The sequence below is a fragment of the Corvus moneduloides genome, chromosome 21, assembly GCF_009650955.1.
Source record: "Corvus moneduloides isolate bCorMon1 chromosome 21, bCorMon1.pri, whole genome shotgun sequence".
In the NCBI taxonomy this organism is placed as follows: Eukaryota; Metazoa; Chordata; class Aves; order Passeriformes; family Corvidae; genus Corvus; species Corvus moneduloides.
In genome coordinates, this window is record NC_045496.1 from 134885 (window position 1) to 155147 (window position 20263).

At 37.3% G+C, this 20263-nt stretch overlaps 2 protein-coding genes across 15 annotated transcripts in view; one reads left to right on the forward strand and one right to left on the reverse strand.

The window, feature by feature from the left end:
- The window catches only part of RALGPS1 (Ral GEF with PH domain and SH3 binding motif 1), an 87067-nt gene that overhangs the window by 47295 nt on the left and 19509 nt on the right, over positions 1–20263 (reverse strand). The window lies entirely within an intron of this gene.
- ANGPTL2 (angiopoietin like 2) lies at positions 2185–19158 on the forward strand. The gene is made up of 5 exons (XM_032130924.1): positions 2185–2546; positions 11217–12073; positions 16345–16538; positions 16780–17050; positions 17564–19158. The coding sequence occupies exons 2-5, from the start codon at positions 11266–11268 to the stop codon at positions 17761–17763; spliced, it is 1473 nt and encodes a 490-aa protein (XP_031986815.1). The 5' UTR covers positions 2185–2546; positions 11217–11265; the 3' UTR covers positions 17764–19158.

The window sequence follows — 20263 nt, forward strand, 5'->3', positions numbered from 1 at the left end:
AAGTACTCAGTACTTAATCAAAAGGCTGATCTGTATAAAAACATGTTTCTTGTTCAGCAAAGAGGACAGTCAAAGAAACAGTTTCTTTGGCTATTTTTGATTTTTCAAATATTTTTACTTACGACATAATTACCTGTAAGAGAACACTAATGACTCAAAAATACACCGCAAGAGAAGTCTCTAGGCTCTTTCACTGAGTAAAAATTTTAGGCATTTAACTGCACTTAAATAAGTGCCCTAAAATCAATGGACCTGAACTATATGTTAAAGACCTTAAAAGTGGTTATGAATTCTTTATAAATATGGTCCTAAATAAACAACCTCATCCTCAGGAAATTGTTTTTTCAAGAACCTTGGTGCTGCGGGGCATAACTGCAAGTTAGAAACCTGTATTTTCCCACAAAAGCAAAGAATCTAAAACTGTTCATTAATCTAAAACTATTCACTTAAAAATGAAAACTAAATACTCCACCCAAGTAGTAATCTAGATAGGGAATCACCTACCTAGCTCTACAAGTAGTTAGGAATTGGAGAAACTGATCAGGAAACGACGACAGGAAACAACCACTCCAATATCCTGGCAAACACTCATGGAAACCCACTCCCTTGGCTCTTCCTGCTCCCACTTCCCTCCCTTGAGCAGCTCTGTGTACCCTCGGCTGAAAAAGCATATTGGGAAGGAAGGAGTGTGAATCATATACATGTTGAAAGAAAGTTTAATGGGAATATTGCTAAATCAGTCAAAACATAATAGAATTATCACTTTCTGGTTCTATTAAGCCTGCTTTTTCAATATAAAGCTGGTACATTGGAAAAGCTTTGGACTGCTTTAATCCCAAGCATCCAGACTATGCTACCAACTAGCACTGAAATGGCCACTCCAGTCAGTGGTCCTCTCTCTTTAGAATGGAAAGGAATAAGCTTCTGAGTTAAAATAGAAAATAATGGTAACACAACAATAGTAAATAATTAGAGGCATTAATATTCCTTGAAGGAATCACAGACCATAAAGGAAAGGTACAAAAAACTTTAAAAGCCTAAGGCGTACTGAATTGCTAGTGTAATATAGCTAGACGTGGGGTATTTTCTGACATTCACTTTTATGATGGAAATAATGTATCATTATAATAGCAACTACTTGTTCATGTCTTAACTTGAACAGAACTAGTTTTAATACAGTATCTTTAGACCTCTTTATTTGTCCTTTGGTTAATTCAAGCATTCTCATATTGGTTTCCTGCAATTCTACAAAACCCAAAGATCTTCAAAACTGACTGACAAATTTCAAACAAACCCATTATTACAGTATGATATAGCATTCTTATGATGTCAATGACATACAGTGACTGAAACAACCATTTGGTTTCCTAAACTGTAATAAAAAATAACATTTTTATGTTGCGAAGTTTCACCTTTAATTTTGCTAATTTCTTTGCAGGATTCCCTGCAAGTTATAAAGGCAGGTTTTACATTCATTCATTTGACAAATCTTTTTTAAACCTGGAGGTGATAGCTAATAACATTCCACACACAGAGAGTTCCATAATAGCAAATTTTTAGAAAGGTTCTAGGAAAATTGCAAGAATTCCCAGCATTCAGATGAGAAACAGGCTTTATATTACCTGGACAAGTAGCAAGAACCATTTCAAAATGCACTGAAGTTCAGCCAAATAACGAATTCTCAATCTGCATTAGAGTGTTTTAAGAGCTTGCTTGAATTTGGGCAATTTTATTTTCCTTTACTTCTGGTATCGAGCTGTTTCCTGACACAGATGACCTAGGAAGTACTAAGAAAGGAGCCCCTCAGCGCTACAGTGAATGCGTCTGCTGTCTCGGCTTGCGCCCGCCCGAGTGCCTGGGATGAACATCCATCCCTGCATCCCTGAGCTCGCTCTGACGAGATTTTAAGGCAGGAAGTGGCCGCCCCCCCATTCTGGGGCCGAGTCCCGTGCAGTTACACACCCTCGCTCTCACTTGATCCAACAGACCGGGCCCGCGTTCCTCGCGGTCTCCCGAATTTCCCCTTAACCCCGGCATTAGCGGCTGAAATGCGGCTTCCCACAGGGCCAGGTCCCGCACCGTGGGCGGGGAGGGCTCGGCCGGGGTGGCCGAAGCTCCTCCCGGCAGCCCCGCTGCCGCGGCGGCCGGGGGCGGAGGCAGCTCGCCCGTCCAACCAGCGCCCGGCAGCTCGCCGCTGCTTTGCCTTCTCTCTCCCTTTCCCGGCTAGGATAAGCCTGCCACAAAGAGCAGGGGTTCAAATGAGGCTGCTCCGGGCCGCTTGAAGGCTCGGCCGGGAGCGCCGAGCACCCCGCGGGAAGGTACCGGTTCGGACGCAGGGCTCAGCCCGGGCTGCCGAGCCCAGAACGCTGTTGAGCAAGAAAAACGCAGAAAAGGAAAAGAATTGCGCCTCTGTCCCAAGTACGTCCCATCCAGTCCCAGCACGGCACACGCGGACTGCGGGTCGCCGAGGCGATGTCACCGCGGTCGGGCCGCTGCTGACGGGAGCGGCCGAGGAGCGGAGGGAGAAAGCCGAGGAGAAAGCCGGGGTAAGGACGGGCAGCGCGGGGGGCTGCGGGACGGGCGCGGCTGGTTCCGGACGCATGGCTCCTGTACGGAGCCCCCCAGCTAATGTACGCTTATCAGAGCAGGACTGCTCCCTAAGATAAAGCAGCCAGCCTGTTTTGTTGAGTATTAACTCAAACAAAAAATACCCCCAAGCCCAAAGAAAAAATCCGTCACCTATTAAAATAAAAGTTGTAAAGATAGCTGAGACATTACATGCCAGGCAGTGAAAGCTCTGATATTATTTTCAAGAATACGATTTTATTTAAAAAAACCCAAAAAACCAAAAAAACTTACTTATTTTTGCACGTAACTTTGATCTTCACACTTCCTTAAACTTGCCTTCCAAGAGTTTTTCTAGGACATACTATTTCCTAAAGGAGTATCTGTATTAAAAATTACTAAATCTCCATTCAGTCTTTTTTACACTCATGTCTGATTAGGGAGATACAAAAGTTTCTGATACTTTAACAGTCTATAAAGCAAATATTTGAAGTATTTCACAAAAACATAATTTAGAAAAGAAACTAGCATTTATGAGTACATTAATGTAGGCATCAAACTATTACACGATCTAACTGCTATTTTTCACGGGTAAAACGAGTCACATTTATTAAAATATGAATCTGTTTAAAGGCTGTTATGGACAATGTGCATGCACACATATGAGCACACACAGTATGAGCACTTTCTGGTAGTGATTGGATTAAATGAAAATAAGGTGAGGCCGCTGTTAAGGGAAGCAACAACAAAAGCAGTGCTCTCTTTCAGTAATTACATTCCACATCTATGACAGAACTTCTGTAAAGACAAAGAACAATCCACAAACAACGCAACTAAAATTCTTGGTAATCAAGAAGAAAATTTGTACTTCTTGTAACTAAAAAAAAGCTTTTGCCAAAACTTAAAGAAAGTTACATGGCAACAAAAGATACATAATCTTCTGCAGTTTCTTGCAGCAACTTACAGTACTTCAAAACAAAAGTTCTCTAAGAGCTCACGAAGACACTCTCGTTCTGAAGTGTTGCTTTAGTCATCCATTCACCTCATCAGAAAAAGTATTACCTTTTAAGAAAACGGAACTTGTGCTTGAACCAAAATTTCACCAGTTTTAAGTGGGCAGAAAATCTGTCAAGATAATGTATTTTAACACAAAGAATCTTAAAGGAATTAATTGGTCAATGCCAGTGTGGCGCTTTTTACAAGGGAAGCAAGTAACTACTGGCAAACCCCCCAAAAGTTATTCCCTCCATAAGTTTGGAATTAAATTTCTCAATTCAGTTTAGTATCATGTTTTCATAACTAAAACTGCATGCTACTATGTGTCAGCCCTTTCCTAGGTATTTACTTTAAAATTTCAAGCCCAACTTTAAAGTTTTTTCAATACATGTGGTGTACATATTACTGTGCTGTATTTCCACTGTGAACTGCTGTTTCCTTTTACAAAACTGAAAACAAAAATTAGTATCTAGGTTTTTCACAGCAATACTTTTCATCTAAAAGTCAAGATGTGAGTTTATTCTAAAAGAAACCCTGCAGCAGTGGAAGTCCCTCTCCTTAGAAAAGAACACACTTCACATTAAGTCTGAAGATTACCTTCGAGAGGTAAAAATTGAGAGAATAAATTAATATAATTCCATGGAAGAAAATGTGAGAAGGACTAAAAACAGAGCATGAGCTCTAAGACGAGGGGCAGGGAGTAGGAAAGCAAGCAGATTCAAAAAATTCATGCTTGTCTGTCTTATCACAATGGTGTTGTGAAATCCAGATCATATTACTGGCTTGGTGCCTGGAACATGCCAGCTAACTGTAAGTCCACAAACACTGGCTATCAAAGGATTCTGCAGAAGCAAAAACCTAAGATTTGTTAAAAAAAATGCAAAACCAAGCCCTCTGATCTTTGCATAGCAGGATTTTACATTTTCAACACCCTTGCTTCATTTGCTTTTATAATGCAATAAAAATGTAAAACTGCATTAATCTAAAAACACCTTTTAGTATCAAAAAGTATTAAACAGTCAAGATGTGTTGCTAGCTGTTCATGTTTCTTCTTTAGAATGCACAGTTATCAAATTATGTATGACTTCACAAAAAAATACAGCAGTTTATCTTTTTGAGAATAAATGCTGTCATAGCTAACACTATGCCTTTTGTGAACATGCCTTCCTTTACATGCCTCAGTGCTTGAGGACTCTGCACAAAAGATGGCATATCAGAGGTATGGAGGAAAAGCCAGCCCATCAGAAGGAGTCCTAGCCTCATTTTATTAAATATGACCAGCACAAAAGAGCTGATTAACCCACAGAGCTGAATTTTGGTTTAGTATAGCTGAATGAGCTCATCTGTATGTACGGTATCATTTTTTCTTCATCGTCAAAGCAACCATTTCAGAAAATACGAGTGTTATGCAAAAGTGTGTATGTCATCCTTTTTATATGTGTGTTTTTCATCTATCTGGGTATTTCTAAAAGGCTTTGATGTGTGAGAGTAATTACAGTGCATTCAGTTCTGGCACGCTGGACCTACACAAACTTAACAATCCAGCCTCTAGACTGTAAGCCCTTCCTGAGTCAGAGCAATTTGTAGAGATGGAAATAAATGCTGAGTGTTGGACCTTGCCTATCCACTCTTTAATTAAATGAAAGTCACCTATTACAAAAAAACCCAACCCCCCCCCAAAAAATCCCAACCCACACCACAAAAATAAAACCCTATACAGAAAATGGAGTGAAATAATTTAAAAAATTAACCCCCACAATCCTGAAATTAACTTCTAAGGTATGTAATACTCTGTGAGTCTTTTTAGGGAGGCAGAGTGACAATGATTATTGTAAAAACAACAGTTGTTATCCCAAAGATACAATGACTTAAATGGAGAATCCTATTTTATTTTGACAGCTTCTGAGCACTCCTGCTTAAGTCTAAGTCATGTAGGAAACCTACTGCATCACCTTGTTCACAAAAATTATCATAGCCCAGTAAACTAGTCTTGCCTCCTTAGTTCCTCAGCTGCAACATACAAGCCATTAAAAATCTTCTCTAACTTGTTAAAGTGAGATTTGCTGCTGTCTGCATCATATACCAGGTTCTGACTATCAGTTCCACAAACTGAACTGGTAGTGTTTTTTCTTAGCTTTGCAGTAAACTCAACTATACTGCAGTCCAAATAGCTACTCAAGTCCCCAGAAATGCTCTTGTGTAACATGAGTTTTAGCACAGAAAATTGCCTTCTCTGTAAAGGAGTCTCTCCAAGGGTAGTGAGTGTCACGTATCGCGTGTTCAAAAGCTGCCTTTCTATGAATGCATCACACTGTCACACCTATGTTTCTCTGGCTTTGTAGCAGTTTACTATACACAGAAATACAGTAATATTTGAAATAGCAACAAGAAATAGTAGCAAGAAGCAATTCTACTGCTTTTACCTGCTGGGATCTGTTATGGTCCTTATCTGTAGAAATAACCCGTAATAATGCAATTTAAGATACAAAACTTCTATTCTGGTATGAAAACCAGGGAATTATTTTACCCATTTGTCTTAGTTAAGGTTTTCCACACAAGATTCACACAGATCATTGTTTTGCTTTTGTACTTTTCCAAAATGCTACAGAGCAGATGACATCTTAAGTATCAAAACCCTTCCCCCTTAAACTGACTTGTAATCCTAAGCAACAATAAAGTTCAGTGCTCAGCCACCATCCAGTAGTCTTCCTACTGTTTAGGCTCTACTTTTTGCAGGACCCTGAAAAGCACAGGTGTAAAACGGATGTAGTATAAACTCCTAGACACAAATGCCAATCTCTCAATGGTTGAAACACTCAACATTGCAAAACCACTTGAGATCTAGATGCAAGAGTGTTGACAATATATACTCAGGCTTTCATATACACATTTCTTGCCAGAGTAATAAGGCAAGTGTCTCTTTTATGAACAAATCTAATTCAACAAAAAACAGCCATAGCAAAAAAAAAAAAAAAAAAAAAAGCAAGCTACTGGCAGCATTTTCAGATAAGCTTAATGATTTTATGATTGTTATGATAAGTCATATTTTTCATCTGATGGAGACGGATGTTCACTTGTACACAGAAATCTCCTAGGGAAAATATTTCATAAAACCTGAAAGAGACAGTTAACCAGTCTGTTTAGTAAAAATGAGATCCCCCAAGGCATGACATCAAAGCCAGCAGATAATGAAAAAAGATATACAATTTGGATTATCCAATATGATGCATATTTTAAGTAGCTGAAACCCAAAAAGACCATAGTGCTGACATTGCTACCTTTAATGCTCCTTCTTAAGGCAAGCTGATTGAAAACAGAAGTGAATATTTGCCAAACAGTAATATTTTTGCATGTAAAAATATTTTTACCTTTGTAATTTCAGTCATGACAGTGATTAAACAAGAGGTTGTGAAACATCTATAAAATTTTATATTGTAAAACACTAAAATCTTCTTGAAATAGATAAATTTCAAGATATTTGTAAAAATCAAAAGGTAACATTTTGACTAATGAAAAGGTGCATATAAGCAAGACAGAATACAGGACAGAAAAATGTTTCAAAGGAAAGCCAAAGTAAGATTTTATTTACTTCTTTTTCTCTAAAAGACAGAAAAAGCAATCAAATGCTGAAACATCCAATATCCCTTTCAGAAAGTTTATTTCCTCTTTTGTCACCAGATCATGAAAACATCCTGACTTGGGTAAACAATGAATGAGCAAACCACCTACTTCTAGTTATATACACAGATAGGCAAACATCTGGTATACAAGCTGAAATTTTAACCAAACCACTTGTGCTGGCTAGGAGTGTAAAGCTGGGACAATTATATGCCACACAACAATGCCGCCAAACGTTTTCATACAAATGCAGTTATACTGGCAAAAGACAAACAGGAAAAAAAAGCATTTCGCCTGAATAAAAAGTAAAATATACTGCCATGAAAAGTGCTTTTATGAGTACTGAACAGCTAGAATCTAGAAATGGAATAATAAAATTACTTCAGTCTAATTACAAGCTCCATTTGATGTTTAATCAAAATAATTTCTTTTTAAGTGTGCTTCATTCACCTGTGTTTTGTTGGTATGCTTGTATGTTAAAGTTTTGTCAGTATGCATGAGGATAAGAGACAGACACGCTGTATTTCCAGTAATTAAGAAAATTTGCCCCAGACCTGCAAGCGTGCTTTTAGGTTGAAAAGTCTACAGCTGCCTAAGTGGAATTTTGCACTGGGAACAAATACAGCCCTAGTAAGATAGTTTCCTCCCAGGCCACTGCAGAAGAGCTACTGGCAGAGGGTGAGAGGAAGGGAGCCAGAGAAAGTGGAAGAACTGAATGATCAGCAAGCAATGGCAGCAGTCAAGTACAAGGAGCATCAGCAATTACTGGGCACAGGAGAAAACTGAAAGCTAATGTCCTAGACATCAGATACGTTCTTCCTCTCACCTGGAAAGGAATCCTAATGTCCTAAGAATCAGATGTTCTGCTACTCAAAGAGGAAGGTATTAAAAAAGCATTAAATCCTTCCTTAAAATTGTTTCTCTGGCTTCCCTCCCTAGCTCCTCCATTCCAGGAAGCTTTTTTGTCCCTGGAAGATTAATCACTGAGAGTTGTTCAAATGACCATGTTGTGAACTCCATTTTAATCCAACTGCAGAAAGGAAGGAATGCCATTTATTCATGTGGTCCTTCACAATATGCAACAAATAGGCCTCATTCTAAACACTTTTTTTTTTTTTTTTACCAAACAAGTACAGAAAATAAGAGACTTAGGAAGTTTTCATAAACAGACTACAAGAAGAACAGCTGATGACAGTATGGTTCTCGTTTCTGTTTGTACCGGGGTATTCTCTTACCAGTGTGATTTTCCTTCCACTCATTTTTCTTGTAAGAAGAACATCTTTGAAAAGGTAACACACAGGCAGGATAATGACAGAGAAACATTTCAGCACAGTCTAATCATGCTGATGGCATTCACTGGTGGCCTGCCGTCTGCAACCGGTGGTCAAACCCTAGAACAGGCTTCCTAGAGAGGGGTCACTCACATGGTCAGGCAGTGGGACTAGATGATCATTAAGATGGTATGTTATAATGAGGCTGATGAACTTTGTCCCATTATTTTCTTACACAGTTCTTAAAAAAAATTGGGAGGAAAAATCTGTTAGATGTTGCCCTTTCTTCAGCTCAGAAAAGTATGGGTACCCCAAAGCCATGCTCAATTAAAGATATGAGATGCTGTAACATCTGAGCTGTAACAGAAGTGAACTCTGAGGAAAAAATTAGTTTCTTTTCCATGGTCACAATAAGTACAGGTTTAGAGGGGGGAGAAAAGGATATTAAAATTCCAACAGTGAAATAAAACTGTTTTACACCTATATGCAAGAGACATTTGCAAAACCAGTCATCTGTGCAGGAACATGAGGCTTGGAAAACTGCCCGGTTTTCCAAGTGTGACCTGCTGTGCAAATGCTGATTATGCAAGTTAAAGCTGTCTGAGGTGAATTTACGTTCCCTGTTTTCCAGGGCTCCAAATAGCACTGCTTTCCTTACAGAAACCGTGTCAAACTCCAGATTTTCACCTGACATGCTTTCAAGATTTTTGAAAAGTTCTGTACAGCACAATTCCTTTCTACTTGCAAAATGAAAATGAGTTTATTCCAAATAAGAAACTGAGGCAAAAAGATATATCCAAAAGTTTTAAGAAGGATTAAGTCCTGGTCACTTTGTTTGAGTCTTTTACAGAAACATCTATGGTTTATTTCACAAAAACAGAAAAATACGAATGACAACCATCTCTCTTCTCAGTATGAATAATTAAGGATGCATATCCATTATTAGCTTGAAATTAAAAAAAAAAAACCAAACTCCTAAAAGTCAGCAGCTGCCTAGAATCATAAAACAGTTTAGATTGGATGGGACCTTATCTTTGTCATACAAAGCAAGTCTAGTTTCAACATTAGATCAGACTGCTCATAGCCTTACCTAAATCAAAACTTCATGTATTTCCAGGAATGGAGAATCTACCACCTATTTGGGTGACTGCTTCAGTCCTCAGTCACCCTCACAGTGAAGCTCATTTTTTAATAAAACCCAATTTTTTCCTGAGGTAATTTGTATCCACCATATACTTTCACTGTGCACTTCCAAAAAGAAATTAATCTTCTTTATGAACACCCATTAAGTAGCTGAAGAGAGCAGTAAGATGTCTTTTTTTACCTTCTCTTCTGGAGGCTACACAAACCATGCTCTTCCTGCTACTCTTCATGCATCATGTCTGCCAGCCTCCAGCAATCCATGCTGGGTGTACTCAGCTGGACTCACTCCAGTTTCTCACAGCTGTTACTATCACCATTTCATGTAATTTAAAAAAATTTATGGTACTAACGATGTAAGGTGATAGATACTTAAATACTGACTGGTTATTCCCTGTGAAATGTTTTACAAGCAAAGAAAAACAGGATGGCAACACCACCTTGGTTAAAAAGTATCAGTCTTTTTATACACTGAAAAAACTCCACACTGCATTTTTCATTCATTTTATTTAAGAAAACTAGGTTGCTTATGAGTATTAAAATTCAACAACAAAAAAGCTTTAGAAATACATGACATCAAAGTGCTGTTCAAGTGGCTGATCAGAGAGTGGTTTGTGAAATGGGCATTTCTGGCAGCAGTGACAATGCTAAACCCATGTTTCCGAGTGTACTGTTGCCTACAAAGTTCTGGTATTGACTTATTTTTTAAGAGATTGTGAAGGCCTCAGCTTTCCACCTTGAATATGAATCTGCGTGGAGAATAAGTTAGGGTAATTTCACCAAAGGGGAGCTGTTGCAGTTGCCTGTAGACAGTACCAGCTGATTTAGATCACTGTGCACCATACACAGACGCAGCTGCTTTTCCCCTTTCATGAAGGAACTCTGAAGTGAGATGACTAGGCTGAGTGTAGAGACAGTGTCTCCAGTGAGAGTCACAGTAAATGTTTCGGTTGTAAATTCTACTAGTCTGGAAAAATAACAGATTTTACTGCCTATAATATCTGAGTAGTAGAGTTTTTAATTTACAGTTATTAAGGACTAATGTAAAATAAGTTTTTCCTTTTTTTTTTTTTTAAACAATGGAGGTTCAATACTGCTGAATAAAGTAAAATTGTTACATGTCACCTAAGCTGTATCTCTTGCAATATATATATACGCAGTTATAAAATACTGCAAATTAACTATTTGATATTTTTAGAACTTCTAGCAGCATTAATACGCATATTAATTTACATTCTGTTTACATTTAAAGGTTGTATTTGTAACTGTAAGAAATGGAAAGTGTAATTAATATTTAAATGAAAACACCAATCTTGGAAACTTTTGTGGTACTTGCCTAGAAGAAAGGACTCTTCAAATCCTTTTATTTATTGCTTACTTTCTTATGGTTCTTGGCAGGCTTTAGATGAACTAGCAACTAGTAACTACAGTTCTGACCATAGAAAGATACAACTAATCCCCATGATGTCCACTTTAATCAACAGAAGTTGATGCTGGACAAGAAAAATACCTCATCTGTACTCATAGTTACTATGTACTATTTTGTAAGTTTTAGAAGAGATTATTATTTGTAAATCCACACTGATTTCCTACTCCTTACTTACTGTTAAATTTATTTTAAAACAGATTTTAGGAAGTTCTTTGCAGAAGAATATTTGACCAGAACTAGAGGATCATGATGACAACAAGATTCATCTGTTTAATGCTCGTAACTGTTGTGGGAGTTACTACAAGTGAAACACAGGAATTTGAAGGCAATGACAAGGAAAAAGATCAAGAATTCATTTATATGAACAGATATAAGCGTTCCAGTGACACACAGGACAAATGCACTTACACCTTTATTGTACCTCAGCAGAGAGTGACAGGTGCCATTTGTGTAAATTCTAAGGAGCCTGAAGTTTTGCTTGAAAACAGGGTAAATAAACAAGAATTACAGTTACTTAACAATGAACTTCTTAAACAAAAGAGACAAATAGAAACTCTCCAGCAACTGGTAGAGGTGGATGGTGGAATTGTTAATGAAGTTAAACTCTTAAGAAAAGAGAGCAGAAATATGAATTCTCGTGTCACACAACTCTACATGCAGCTATTACATGAAATTATCCGAAAACGTGATAACGCCTTAGAACTTTCTCAACTTGAAAATAAGATTTTGAACCAAACTGCAGATATGTTGCAGCTTGCAAACAAATACAAAGACTTAGAGCACAAGTATCAACATTTGATGTCAATTGCCAATAACCAGACAATAATAATTGCCCAGCTGGAAGAACACTGTCAAAGAATGCCATCCATAAAGCCACTGCCACAAACTCCACAACCACCAATTAAAGTGTACCATCCTCCTACTTACAATCGTATTAATAACCAGATATCTACTAATGAGATTCAAAGTGATCAGAACTTAAAGGTTCTGCCACCTACCTTGCCAACCATGCCTGCAGTTACTAGTATTCCAACTTCAACTGATAAACCATCTGGTAAGTAGTATTACTGATACATTTACTTCAGTTTATGCTAATATGCAGTGGGCAATATTTTAATTGTAATAATCAAAAATGCAGTCAGAATTTATTTAGCTGGCAAATTTTACATATATGCTGTAGTACAAACACAGAAAGAAAGCAAAAAAATGAACTGTGAATGTCTAAGACTCAGACACACTAGCCCCACAGATTTTCTCATGCTACTTTGCCAAGACAAACCTATCATTTTTATTATATGTATGAGATAAAGGACTTTCAAAAAATCTTACTATCAAGTCATCTAAATTCTATTTACCCTTGCTCAAGACTGAACTGCTACAAGTCATGACATCTGAAGGAGTTTGACACTGTGTAAACATTTATGAAGTTACTACAAATTTGTTGATCTAGCATACAATAATGCACTTGTGTAATTAACAAAGGAATACATAGTTGCTGTGTATCTTACTTGGGGCACTTGTGCTTTAGACAGGAGAAAAAGGAAGGAAGTGGTGGAATAGTAAGGGATATTATACAGACCTTATGAAGAGTCTTAAGAGTTCTGCCACAAACAAGATTAGATTATGTGAAATCACATTAGGAAACAACTGATCTACGTGATTACAAAAGTAACAGGTAAAGAATTCAGTTTCACCTATGGTCCCACATTTGAAAAAAACCATACCCAAAACAGTTCAGGTATGTGTTCCATACAAGAAAGGTCTGCTCTTCACTGTGTGGATGACACATATCTTCTTCAGAAAAAAGACAGGGAGTCACAGATCTCTGAACTCGGAGCTAACTGAAATAAAGTAATGCAGGGGAACTGCACTCCGTGTATTTCATGGCTATTTGCAACATACTCCAAAGGACATCAACAAACTTTTTAGGGCTATCAAATAATGCAACTGCCACATGTTAAAAACCAAACCAAAAGACCCCCAGCTTGTTTCTCCATGGAAATACTCACAATGAAAAAAACTTGAGTTAAGGTCTCTCAGTCGAAAGCACTGAGTCTCTTAAGTCTTTAAAGTCTCTAAACCATTTTGCTACAAAGCAGCATTTTCATGGAATTGCCAAAGATGAGCTCACCAAAGCCTGCATTTGTGGCATGCAGAACCTCTGCCAGAAATATCACAATTCTGATCTATTATATAAGGAAAAGTTCTCAAAAGAAAATCAGGTCTACTACAACTCCTCTGGAGCAATACACTATGGCCTCTTTAATAATTACATTTTTACTTCAATCTCAAAGTAGGTTCAAGCTTTCAACAGTATTCCCGTATCTTTCTGGAAGTGAAATACCTTTCCCCTTCATTCCCTTACACTCTTTGAAAACTTGTTAATTGGTGCACATCCTCCTTGTGCTTTCAAGTCCTTAAACTGGAGCTGAAGATTCACTATCAAACAGCAGAACAGAAAGTTACCTCAGGTGCACAGTACTTTCACTGATCTATCCTCATACATTTTCCTGCTTTTGGAGAGTAAAATGCTAATTTGGAACCAGTTTGCAACCCTGTAGAACTCCCAGATCTTCACCTGAAGAAGTGCTGGTTATTCAGCAATTTTTCACATTGATCTCCTGAGGTCCCTTTGGCAGTGCACAATTCTAAGATTTGACATCTGCTCCTTCTCCCTGGATTATGTAACTTCTCAGAAAAAGAAGTTTCATGCTTCTCCTGCACAAGTTGATTATAGTATTCTCTTATTTTCTCACTTGCAGCTTTTTATTTGTTCAAGCAAATTTCCAACAACTGAAGTTAAGCTAATTAAGCTTTTATTTCCAGAGTATCCTCCTTCCCCTCTCCTCACATTTCTTTTCAGTCAAGAAACATTTAATACCTTTTCCTCATCCTCCAGAATGTTCACAAAGCACATCTCAAACAAAACCCCTCCTTACAATTAATGCCATAAAAGATGCTTCAGTTGGGTGTCCGGACCCTCAAAAAGACACCCACAAGCAACATCCTACAAACCAAATAAAACCCACCACCACAACTGCCCAGCCACTGGAAAAAATCCACCCATACTTCATCCAGTCCTTTCCATAGTATGTGTTGAGTTCTCAACCTTAGCCAAAGCTCCTGGCTGTACTAACCATCTGATCATAGCCAACCTGTGCAATGAAAACCAAAGCAAAATACAAGAAAAATAATGAATGTCTTCTATTAATCTGTTGACAGCCTTCCTTTCTCAAAAAGTAGTAGACCAATATTCTCTCTTTATCACAGTCTTACTACAGTCTTACTACTCTCAGTAGCTTTACTATAAACTTTGTCCATGCTGTTTGTTTTCTGGTTGTGGTTTTTTTGTTGGGTTTTTTTTGGTAGGTGCCCCATGCCTGGAAGTGTCCAAGACCAGGCTGGATGGGGCTTGGAGCAACCTGGCCTAGTGGAAGATGGCCATGCCTGTGGAAAGGAGGTGGAATGAGATGAGCTTTAAGACCCCTTCCAACCCAAGCCTTTCTGCGATTCTATGACTCCCTAGAGACGATTTTATCAAAACTACCTACCTTAAAGTCAGGGTGTTCTTGCTTTTTCAAGGGAAAATACCTTAGTGGAAATTTTGAAAAGTTACTATCTGACAAAAAACCACTTATCATGGAAAAACAGTGGCAAATTCTACTTTGACATATTTCTAAAAGTTCACCTCAAATCACTTTCAGAAAAAAGAATTGTGTGCAGTAGAGCACTGCTGCCATGTGCCATATAAGAAACAGCAAGATTAGAATGGTGTAAATACTATACTGCATACTGCTATATATTTATTTTTATGAAGACAAGATCAAAGCTCTTTGACTATTTTAGGAGTTTCTTCAATAATGACTTTCTTTTTTATTTTTAGTAAGTGCCACTACATACATATTGTGATAAAATAAACCAGAGCAATTTACATTATTAGTACTCATTAACATTTTCTTCCCCCCTCTCATAATGAGCTGTGCAACTGTGTGACAGAGCACAGCATCTGCATCTTAACTTCCAGAAATCTAAACAGTTAGCCACAAAAGAAATGGAGAAGGGGCTTAGAAGCACAACCCCAGGTACACTCTCTGATTATGACTGAGGCAACAAGAACACAGCATTCATTAGCCACAGAACAAAGACTTGGATTGCCTCTTTGTACACTGACTTGCCGATTAAAAGAATTAAAAAGACCAAAAAAACCAAAATCTCCAAAACACTGAGAACATTTTTATGAAACTAATTTATTTCTAACTCATTTGCTGAGTACCATTACTAGTGTTGGACAGGGAATTATGAAAAAGCATAGGACTGAGATAATTTAAAACAGAAATTACTCTTGATAGCAGTATATGCTTCAGTAAGGCTCCTAATGAGAAGATCTGACAAGCCTGACTCCTTCAGCGAGTAAGCCTTACTCCTTCAGTGGGCAGAGAGAATCAATCCAGGGGCTCTAATCTCTAATCCTGAGGATTCTTTTTGGCTTCACTCTTCTGCTCAGGAAGCAGCTGGGGGAGTCTATCTACAGATATCAACACAGATGCTAAATCATTTATATCTGAATTTCTCAGACTCATTAAAATGGAATCTATCTTACCATTGGAGAAAATGTCTTAAAAAATCAGGAATATAAGATACTTTAAAAAGTGTAAGCTCTTTATGGACTCTACTGAACTGAAGGAAAAAATGCATTCTCTCTCCTTCTGAAGACAAGACTGTGTTAACTGCTATGTCTGTGAATGCAAAGCATTTTAAGAGTGTTCTCATTTATATAAAGTTTCTCTCACAAGCACTCCACGTAAAAAAAAAAAAAACAACTTAATTTCTATGTTACATTGTAATTTATTAAGGCGGCACTAAGACCTACAATCAGAATTTATGTTGTTGCTTCCACTGTTAATGTCTCTGCCAGTGACATTTTTGGGGATCTAAAAAGCTGAATTTCTCAAAGACAGAATAAAGGTCAAACTTACTGTTTCGTTTTGAAGGAAATTCTTACTGATCTATGGAGTCATTCATATTTATGTTTCTTTGAAGATATAATAGATGGTAAAAGTACCAGTACAGCTGCCTTAAAAAAAATAAATTTTTAGAAAATCTACATTTAGCAGTAATTCATTGTGATATGTTCCAGAAATAAAGTTACAATAAATGCACCTGTCTGAAAACACTTGGTGGATACTCGTCCTTCAATAAGAGGAAAAACAAATCCACTATTCAGTGAAACCAATCTACTATAAAAAGCTACCAGTTCAAATACTGCCCTGCATTAAAGATATGCTCAATGGCAGTTTGATGCAGAGCCCTTCTGTTTTGACACAGGGCCCTGGAGAGACTGTCTACAAGCATTAGAAGACGGCCATGACACCAGCTCCATCTATCTTGTAAAACCAGAAAACACAAACCAGCTGATGCAGGTCTGGTGTGACCAACGGCATGACCCCGGTGGCTGGACCGTCATTCAGAGACGTCTGGATGGCTCTGTCAACTTTTTCAGGAACTGGGAGACATACAAGGTTAGGACGAGAGAGCCAGTTAATGTTTTCCACCCTCTAAAACTTATCGGTAAAGTTAATTTAAAGAGTGATTTTAGAGTCTGGCCAAGACCCTACTTGAAAAAGAACTTGTGTGTTTATCCTTACAGAAGAGGAAGTCTCTATAAAATAAGTTACTGCAGTTTTCTGCTTAAGAATACACTCATATTTACCACTAACACAGATGCAGGATATTAACATGCTTCTCTTGCTTCCTTTACAGCAAGGATTTGGTAATATAGATGGAGAATATTGGCTTGGATTAGAAAACATTTATTGGTTAACAAATCAAGGTAACTACAAACTGCTCATAACAATGGAAGACTGGTCAGGTCGAAAAGTATTTGCTGAGTATGCCAGCTTCAGACTGGAGCCTGAGAGTGAGTACTACAAGCTGAGACTGGGACGCTACAACGGCAACGCAGGAGATTCTTTCACTTGGCACAACGGCAAACAGTTCACCACGCTAGACAGGGACCATGACGTATATACAGGTAGGAGGTCCCTCTCAGCTGCCTTGCCATTTTTGCATTTATATCCCACCCCCCACCCCTTTAATCTTTTTTTTTTTGAAAAAGGAAAAATACTTAGAGTTATACATACAAAGAAAGAAATTGCACTTACAAAGGGATTTGTCAGTTAGTACCTTATGAAGTACAAACGGATGTGTCAACCCTTACACATGCTAACACCAAAACTAAAAGTCATTTACACTAGACAAGGGTCTGTAAAATACCCTATGGATGTTTTTTTGAGACAGTAACACACACTGATTTTCAGGCAAGAGAGAGTAACAAGAAGGATTCTATCTGTAGAACGTAACTACTTAGCTGGTTCCTGAAGAAGCCTAAGTTCACCTTGTATCACAGGATATCTACGTGTTAAACATACAGTTACTAAAAAAAACCCAAAAAACCCCAAAACAACCAACCAAGTTTTGTATATAGCTTGCTTGCTTTAAGATTTTTCATTTATTTCTCAGACTGAACTGGAGCTTTCCTTTGCAGGTAACTGTGCTCATTACCAGAAGGGAGGATGGTGGTACAATGCGTGTGCTCACTCAAATCTCAATGGGGTCTGGTATCGTGGAGGACACTACCGCAGTCGATATCAGGATGGTGTTTACTGGGCTGAATTCCGGGGAGGATCATATTCACTAAAGAAAGTTGTTATGATGATAAGACCTAACCCTAACACATTTCACTGAAATAACTCTTCTCTTGGTTTGCTTTATTGCTCTAAAAATCACATAAAGCTATGATGTTATTACCTGAAATTATCTTTTCAGAAATAAGGAATGTAAGATACTGTACATTTATTGATATGAGGGCTTGTATATTGTATTTTCAAGAATCATCCCAGGAAGAAGAGCTGATTAAAAAAAAGGAACTGTAATAACATTCAGAACACGTCTTGGTACTATTAGAACTCACAGTTTAGATGAAAACTGTAGATAAACTGCCGGGTTTTTATTCCCTGTAAATTAAGTCTGGATGATAAAAATATTGCCACCACATTTAAGTATTTTTGTATGTTATGTATAAATATTCTCAAATACAGGAAATATTACAAACTGTACAGCAAGAGTTTTATTATTGTTATTATAAGCAATCATTTGACACAGGAATCATATCCTTTGAACTATATAGCTGGTATATGTACATTAGTGTGATGATTATGTAATCTTTATTAACTACCGTGAATAAAGTTAGTATATAATTCTGTTTTGAGAGCAGATACTCAAACCATTACCATCCTCATAAATCTGGCCTTTTCCCTTCACTAAGAGCATTTAAATAATCTGCTCCTATAAAAATTCACCATTAATTCAAATATTTTAGATTAAAAACACTAATTATTTTTCTTACCAAAATGAAGTAATTACTTGCATATGGAAATTAATCCAGATTTATAACAGGTATTATGTGCTATATAGCCAACATATTATACTACACAACTGTTACAGTATTTTGTACCTGACTTCAGTGATTACCTGCTGTGTAGCCTCTGTAATCAGAAATGGCTGGATATAAATTAAAGGGTCTATCCAACTTTGCAGGCAAATGATGGATACCAATTTATAAGCTATTTAATATCCTTAGCCTTTAGATAAAAATTATATAGAGAACTTATCAGTAGCCAAGAGAAGTTATTTTTAACGTATTTCACAATTATAACATTACTGTCAAATTATTAAATAGAATTACTCAATTTATATTTAGAGGTCAGTCACACTTATGAAATACAGACTGCCATAATTCTAATATTCTTCTGAAATAGGTTTCTATAACAGATTGTTAACACACCCATTACAAAACAGCAACTACTACAAAAAATACAAGTTAAAAAATGCATAAAAGAGGCAGAGTAAAAGCCTCCAGAAGTTCAACATATTTTTTTGGTCAGCCTGTAAGACACTGAGCGTTTGTGTGTGTTTGCATACTTTTCCCTTATTACCTCATCACATCTTTACCACAGTATGTGTGATTTAGCATGTGTTGTATATAACTGAAAGTAGGGTTTTTAATATATTAGATTACCCCTGTAATATTGTAATCCCTTAATAAAGTAACAAATGTTATTTTGACATGTTCAGATTTCATCCTGTTGTAGTTCACATTACTTCACATCAGTCCGCCTCTGATTCAAACAAACTCTGATACGCAACCGCTGTTCACATGTGTGAAGTGTTTAAATATTGCAACATAAAAACCAAAACAATTTTCAGCTGAGAAAAATACAGAATTTCCAAACAGCCCAAGGAGGAACAACTTTTTTGTAGGTTAAATGAAATGAATGCCCAAAATTTTCAACTGGTATTCAAGCTTTACCTTCCACGGGTTTGTCTACTGGATTCTGGAAAAGATTTAAGTTTTAGATAAGAAATATTAAATGCACCTAAGCATACTCAATGGCCCTAAATCCTGGCTGCAATGCTCTTACAACCAGTAGCATTACACCTACTTCATGCTTGGCTTGAGGAAAGAACCCAGAGAACTTCAGGTACCCGTTGTGCAGATCGCAAGAATGAGGCATTCCCTAGAAAAGCTATTAGTGTTGCTCTTCTGTAGCGGGAGATATGGCTGCAGATACATCTTCATAGTATACACTCATAATAGGCTTTAAACCCACGTCCAAGTTAACAGTCTTTTGTTAAAATAATCGCATTTCTTAACCTTTATACCTAAAAGGTGAATGATTTACTTAGATACTCATCCATGTAATTAAAAAAGATAATGCACAGAAGTCTGTTCATGATTACCTGGAGATACCACATCTGAGAAGAAAACTTAATAATTTTTTACATAAAATTTGCATAAAATAATTTTAAAAACAGAGCCTGGCACATCAGAAACAAACACTAGAAATTTGGAACTTATACTGTGAAGTTATTGGCAAGTATATTGGTAGAAATAACGGATTTGCAAAATTTCTATGCTTATTTTTTAAAAAATTCACACAACAGAACTCAGTTTCCACTAAGTCCACCTACTATAGTAGATGACATTACTATAAACTGTGAAAGGCCTTAGTTTTTGCTGTTTCCCTAATTATTTCCAAAGGTTTCAATTATATTATTTCATCGCTCCCCAAATGTACATCTTTGACAACACTGCAGTCTAAAAATCCCATACAGTACACCTTCCTATCATTAGCAAAAGCACCTTAGGTGAGTTTTTACAAGGGAGAATTGCGGCACTATGGAG

What these genes read in the sequence shown, in the direction of transcription:
- ANGPTL2 (XM_032130924.1), top strand. Translation starts at nt 11,266, where the DNA reads ATGATGACAACAAGATTCATCTGTTTAATGCTCGTAACTGTTGTGGGA. An exon ending in TTCAACTGATAAACCATCTG is followed by an intron (nt 12,074 to 16,344) that starts GTAAGTAGTATT and finishes GTTTTGACACAG; the next exon opens with GGCCCTGGAGAGACTGTCTA. An exon ending in GGACCATGACGTATATACAG is followed by an intron (nt 17,051 to 17,563) that starts GTAGGAGGTCCC and finishes TTTCCTTTGCAG; the next exon opens with GTAACTGTGCTCATTACCAG.